This window comes from Camellia sinensis, chromosome 2 (assembly GCF_055761805.1).
Source record: "Camellia sinensis isolate YWXY chromosome 2, ASM5576180v1, whole genome shotgun sequence".
NCBI classification, from domain to species: Eukaryota; Viridiplantae; Streptophyta; class Magnoliopsida; order Ericales; family Theaceae; genus Camellia; species Camellia sinensis.
In genome coordinates, this window is record NC_138962.1 from 91,215,557 (window position 1) to 91,222,176 (window position 6,620).

General features: G+C 37.2%; 1 protein-coding gene across 1 annotated transcript; it reads left to right on the top strand.

Annotated features, from left to right (window-relative positions):
- The first annotated feature begins 3,823 nt into the window (after positions 1 to 3,823).
- On the top strand, positions 3,824 to 5,315 carry LOC145815451 (uncharacterized). The gene is made up of 3 exons (XM_082912160.1): positions 3,824 to 4,274; positions 4,385 to 4,433; positions 4,559 to 5,315. Exons 1-3 carry the CDS (start codon positions 3,824 to 3,826, stop codon positions 5,313 to 5,315), a joined length of 1,257 nt encoding a protein of 418 aa, XP_082768286.1.
- Positions 5,316 to 6,620: the final 1,305 nt, after the last annotated feature.

Here is a 6,620-nt window from a genome sequence, read left to right on the forward strand (position 1 = left end):
TTTACGAAAAAATGTGCAAAAAGTAGAGAAAAAAGGGAATCTTTGACTTTTTGGTATGGGTTGTTAGCTTTTTGATTTTTTTAGTAACTTTTTGACTTTTTGGCTAAAATGGGCACTTGCCAAACGAGACCTAGCTACTCTATTAAACTGCATTTACTACTTAATGAGATTTCACTTACGACTTCATTAGACTTAACATACTACTTAATTAAATTTCGCTTATTACTCAATGAGACTTTACCTACAATTTTATTAGCCTTGACTTATTACTTAATCAAACATTTGACTTGACAACTATTGAGAGGTAAGTAGAGTTAGAACGAATAATATGACTTGACTTATTACTTAATCAAATATCTAATTACTGAAAATCATTAATTGATAATTAGAATTAGAACAAATAATAAGTATTATATTTAATAATGATAAGAATTATCATAATTGATTATAAGTAAATTAATAAAATGTTTACTTATTATTCTATTAGACTTGACTTACTATTCAATTAAATATGACTTATTAATTAATGAAATTTCACTAACTACTTAGTACTTCTCTACTTACTATTCAATTTGACTCAACTTATTGGTGCCTCTATTTATACACCATCTTTCATCTCAAGGCACACCACTACTCAAGGCACACCTTTAGTAATTTGATAAATAAGAAATTTGCTCAATACACACCACAATCTTCTATCTTTACCCTTACTCACACACCCCACCCACGATCTTCCATCTTTACCTTTACTCATTCACACACCCCACCCACAATCTTCAATCTTCCATATTTCGTGTAGTACACACCTCCACTTCAAAAACACACGCGTTATGAACGTCTCCTTCCATTTTCTGTTTCATTGTCATCTCAGAGGTTTGGGAGCCAGTCTAAACCAGTCTCTATTCGTGCTGAAGACGACTTCTCTCCATTCTCCTCTGGTTCACAACCCCCTCCATTATCTGTTTCATCAAAGACGTCGGTGTCACAGTTGGAAACAAATCCACATTGGAGATACAATAAGTGAGAATTCTCATTTGGCTTAGATTTTAGGATTTTATGTACGTTTTTCCATTGTCATGAGCATTGTATTTAAAAATTTCATTTTGCGAACCGTTCGACACTAGTCTTTCGAATGTTAACTTTTTGTCCGGAGTGTTTATGTCAAACACTTGTAATATGTTCGACATTTTAGTATTGAACATAAGTAAATTGTTTGGAGTAGATAGCCAAACATGAGTTCATTGTTCGAATCTGGGTATCCGAACGAATACAAACGGTTTACTACTCAGCAAGTACACGAAAACGAAAAAAAAAATGGAAAAACTAACATTTTCCTTGCTCCATTGTTTCAAATCAATATTGCCAAATGCATCCATCATTCAGTCCAATCAAAATCTTCAATAATACGTATATTTTTGGTTGTTTCTTTAAGGGTTTTTGATTTTTGTTTCAGGGTTTTTGGGTCTTTGAGAAAGAAGATACGTAAGTAACGTTTGAGAAGAGAGGTGTGTATTATATTCATTATTGTCTTTTATGGTAATTTTACGTAAGGTGTGTATCATAGCATTTTGTCCTTTGTGGTCATTTTACATTAGGTTAATATTGTAATAAAAAATAAACTAATTAATAGCGTCCCTTGAGATGAAAGGTGGTGTGTAAATAGAGGCACCCTAACTTAACTTAAACCTTATCAATGAAACCTCACTTACTATTGAGTCGTAAGGGTGCCTCTATTTGCACACCATGTTTCATCTCAAGGCAAACCATTAATTGATTTATTTTTTTATTACAATATTAACCTTATGTAAAATGACCATAAAGGGCAAAAGGTTATAATACACACCTTTTGTAATCGAGTTCGACACTAAAATGTCGAACAAATGGTTAATGTTCGAACGAAACACTCCGGACAAGTGGCTAAGTCACCGACATCTTGAGGAGTCTTTACCACTGGTTATGTTCACCGGTGTCTTGAGGAGTCTTCATCACTGGTTTTGCTCACTGATATGTGGGGGTGACAATCAATCAGAGAAAGGAGGGGGAGATGGATCGTGGGTGGGGGTGGAGTGTGTGAGTAAGTGAATGAGAGTAAAAATGGAAGATTGTGGGTGGCGTGTGTAAGTAAGGGTAAAGATGGAAAATTGTGGTGTGCATTGAGCAAATTGCTTATTTATCAAGGGAGCTTCTATCTACACACACCAAATACCCTCTTTGCACACACTTAATGATATTTAATTTTATTACAATTGTATCCCTAAGTGAAATTACTATTTTAGACACCATTGTTAATTCAAAACATCTCAATGCACACCTCCCTCTAGAGTTCACATCTGTTGCATCGTGTTTGTAGCTTCATTGAGCTAGAAGTGAAAGCAGAGTCATTCATAGCTTCTTCCAAGTTCATTGAGCTAGAAGTGAAACCAAAGGGCTTTGGCATTTCCGTATTGCACATGCACTGCAGCTTCTCAATGCACTCATTCATCAACCTTCGTCATTCGTAGGGAAAACATCATTGTTATGGAGGATTTTCCTTCTGAAAATCAGCAAATAAGTGTTCATGTGAAACAGAGCGAAGGAAATATGAGTTTAATTTTTTTTTTCCCAGCGTCGTTCGGATAACTAGGGCCGAATTGTGTTATTTGGTTCGGAAATCTACTACCGAAATAATTATTTATTTTCGGAAGTTCTTGTCCGAACAAAGTAATAAATTTCGGAAGTTGTTGTCCAAACAAGGTATTTAAATTCGGAAGTTATTGTCCGAACAAAGTAAACTTTTACAACATTCAACTTCCGAAATTTGAAAATAAATTCGGACAACTACTTCCGAATGAAGTAAATTTTTTTTTCCCCATTTTATATTCCAAATTTGCAAACTGCATACCAAATTTACAGTTTCAAATTGCAAATTAATCTTTATAATGCCATTAAAAATTTGTAATGTTATACAAAACATGCAGGAATATGTGTCAACTCAAGGAAGTCAAGTTTGCGCGGATTTTGTGTTAGATTACACCACTCAATTCACAACTGAACAGGTTCACTCTACGAAATTATAACGATCATGTTTCGAATTGCTCACCTAATGTAAATGTTTGATAATATTTATTTAACTTTGTAGGTATTCAAAAGTAAAGATGAATTGCTCAACTGGGTACGTGAAGTTGGAAAGAAAAATGGTTTGGTCATTGTAATCAAAACATCAGACTATGGTGGAGGGAAAAAAAGACCCAGGATGTATCTTGCTTGTGAGAGGAGTGGCCAATATAGAGCAATAAAGAAGTTAAAACATGATGGCAACAATACATCAAGAATAACCGGTACGAAGAAGTGTGGTTGTCCTTTTGATATGAGGGCTCACAGGTTTACCACACATGATGAATGGACATTGGCCGTAGTATGCAGATTGCATAATCATCCACCTGTGGAGCACCTCGAGGGACATTTATATGCGGGGAGGCTATCAAAGGATGAGAAAGCATTGTTAATGGATACGTCAAAGAGCATGGTTCGGCCAAAATAAATCCTAGTAACCTTGAAACAGCGAGATGCCCTCAATGTAAGCACACTTAAAACCATTTACAATGTACGCCATCGAAACAGGGTGGTACAGAGAGCTGGAAGATCACAGATGCAACACTTATTGGGTGAATTGGCCAAGTATAATTACATTGAGCGCCATCGGTCTGAAGAGTCCACGATGACTGTGATAGACTTGTTTTGGGCACATCCTACCAGTTTGGACTTATTTCAGTCTTTCCCATGTATATTAATTATGGATTGCACATATAAAACCAACAGATATCGGCTTCCTCTTCTTGTAATTATGGGAGTGACATCAACTGAAATGACATTCTCTGTAGCTTTCGCATACTTACAGTATGAGAGGGTCGATAACTATGCGTGGGTGTTAGCTACATTACGTGATGTCATGGATGGGTTTGTTATGCCAACAGTTATTGTTACTGACAGAGAGCTAGCCTTGATGAATGCCATACAGAAGATATTCCCGAGTGCCAGACATTTATTATGTCGTTGGCATATCAGTAAGAATGTGTTGACCAAATGTAAGAAAATGTTTGAGACACAGCAGAAATGGGAGAAGTTCAACCATGAGTGGAACTCTATAGTGTATTCATCTTCTGAAATTCAATACGATGAGTGTCTTAAATCATTACTTAAGGAATTCAGTAGTTATCCTGATGCAGTCAAATACGTCATGGATACTTGGTTGGTTCCTTACAAGGACAAATTTGTGGCGGCATGGACAGACACGTGTATGCATTGTGGCAATGTTACAACGAACCGATAAGATTACTTTTCTTCAATATGTTATTAATAAGTGTCATGTACTTGATTTTAACTTGACTTACATTGAATTGAACAGGGCTGAGAGTGCACATGCAAAACTTAAAAGACAATTGGGTTCATGTCAAGTCTCATTTTAGGCATCATTTGAGAAAATACACAGTCTGCTTGAGTTGCAACACACTGATATCAAGGCTTCATTTGAGAAAAGTCTAACTGTTGTGCAACATCAATTTAAACCTTCTCAATTCAGGGAGCTACGGGGTAATGTGTCTATCTCTGCATTAGAGTATTTGCTTGTAGAGAGTAAGAGAGCCAATTCCATTGGTATTGATGTTAAAGCTTGTGTATGCGTCCTTCGCCACACTCATGGTTTACCTTGTGCCCATGAGATTGCTGACTACATCAGACAAGATCGTCCTATACCACTTGCTACCATACACTCACAGTGGAGGCAACTTCATATCTCCATATGCAAGAAAGAAGAGGAAACGGAGGTGACTGGTCATGCAGAAGTAGAGTTGTTTGTGAACAAGTTTAATGAAAGTGATAGAACCATGCGGTTGGAGCTTTTGAAGAAGTTGAAAGAGATTGTATATCCGGGAAGCACTTTTCTTGTTGAGCCGGAGGTGAAGCCCAAAACACGTCCTCGAGATCATAAGAAGATCAATGTTTCTACCCGTCGTGACCCGTGTGCATTTGAGTTAGTGCAATCTGGACATGATTCCTTCTCACCTAGGGACACTCAAATCACTACATTAGCTTCTACTCTGCAAACCAAGAAGAAGGGACCTGTTAAGGGAAAGGAGAAGGTGAATCCGAAAGGGAAGGCATACATTACTAGAACAGTGAAACCTGGTGCATATGTTGATGCTTTCCCTGCTAGGTTGAAACCATACATTAAGTTTGTGAAGGATGTAGCTGCAGATGGGAATTGTGGTTTCAGGGCTATAGCTGCTTCAATTGGTCATACAGAAGATGATTGGGCTCAAGTTAGGCGTGATCTATGAAAGGTTTGAAGAATTGACAAGCATATTGTCATACTTTGAAGACAGTCCTGGATACTCACATTGGATGACTATGCCAGACATGGGGTATCTTGTTGCATCGTGCTACAATCTTGTGTTATACCACTTGTCTTTACAACAATGTCTCACCTTTTTACTTCTTAGAACAGTGCAAGTACCTCAACTTGATAGACGTGAGATTGCCATTGGGTTTGTCAATTGAAATCATTTCGTCCAGGTATAACAGAAACTTATCAATTGGGTTTGCGCATGTACAAGAAGTTATGAGGCATGACCACTAAGTCAATTGATATTTGGTGCCGGTTTTGTTGCAGCCAGGCCATCTAGTTCCTCCTATTGCCACTAATTGGAGAAAATACCGTCACCCTTGCGCTGTCGACTGGGACGATGCATATGTGCGTCGCATTCAACATTTCAAGGACATTATTCATGATAATGTAGCTACTCGAGAGACTTTTGATGTTGTTGATGTCGCATGACACATGTATGCATTTGACAATGTTAGAATTATGGAAGATATTAATGGATGTGTTTTTGATGTTGATGTGTTATGTTTTGCAATGTGGATTGAATGTTGTCGACCATTGTTACCATTCCATTGTAATAAGAAAATATCATTTACAAAATCAACGACCATTGTTACCATTCCATTATAATAATAAAATGTCATTACAATGTCATTACAATACCATTGTTGCCATTCCATTGTAATAAGAAAATATTAACCACTGTTACCATTACAACAATGTCATCTTACAAAAAACACCAAAAAAAATTCATCAACTAACAAAATAACATGTAACAAAATAACATGTCACGAATCAGCTGTATGCCTACGCCTAGGCCTACGACTGTATGTCAATGTCGAAGATGGAAAGCGACCTCTAGCAGAACTAGGTCCAGTAGAACTAGGTCCAGCTTCGTCAATGTGCTGACCTTCAAGGACATGCGTCATACTCTCGATAGCCTGATAAAGTCGATAAGGATGTCGAATCCCCTCCTGATAACCAGCGTCAATAATAAGATGTGAAATCTGCAGTGCATGTTCAATACGCTGCATTTGAAAAGAATATCACATTTTAGAGAACATATCAGAAAAAAAAAGTAAGTTACATATGTATGCATAAGAGAGGATAATAGATTACATCCGCATGTTCGCCGAAATCCTGATGGTCATGGACACGCGGTTCATCAGTGTGCTCGACATATAGGTGCGTGATATTCTTATACCAATCCATGCAACCCAGTACACATTGCCAAGGCTGACAAACTGGTGTGCTCCTCCGT

What these genes read in the sequence shown, in the direction of transcription:
- LOC145815451 (XM_082912160.1), top strand. Translation starts at nt 3,824, where the DNA reads ATGGGAGTGACATCAACTGAAATGACATTCTCTGTAGCTTTCGCATAC. An exon ending in GGCGGCATGGACAGACACGT is followed by an intron (nt 4,275 to 4,384) that starts GTATGCATTGTG and finishes TGAATTGAACAG; the next exon opens with GGCTGAGAGTGCACATGCAA. An exon ending in GACAATTGGGTTCATGTCAA is followed by an intron (nt 4,434 to 4,558) that starts GTCTCATTTTAG and finishes TTCTCAATTCAG; the next exon opens with GGAGCTACGGGGTAATGTGT.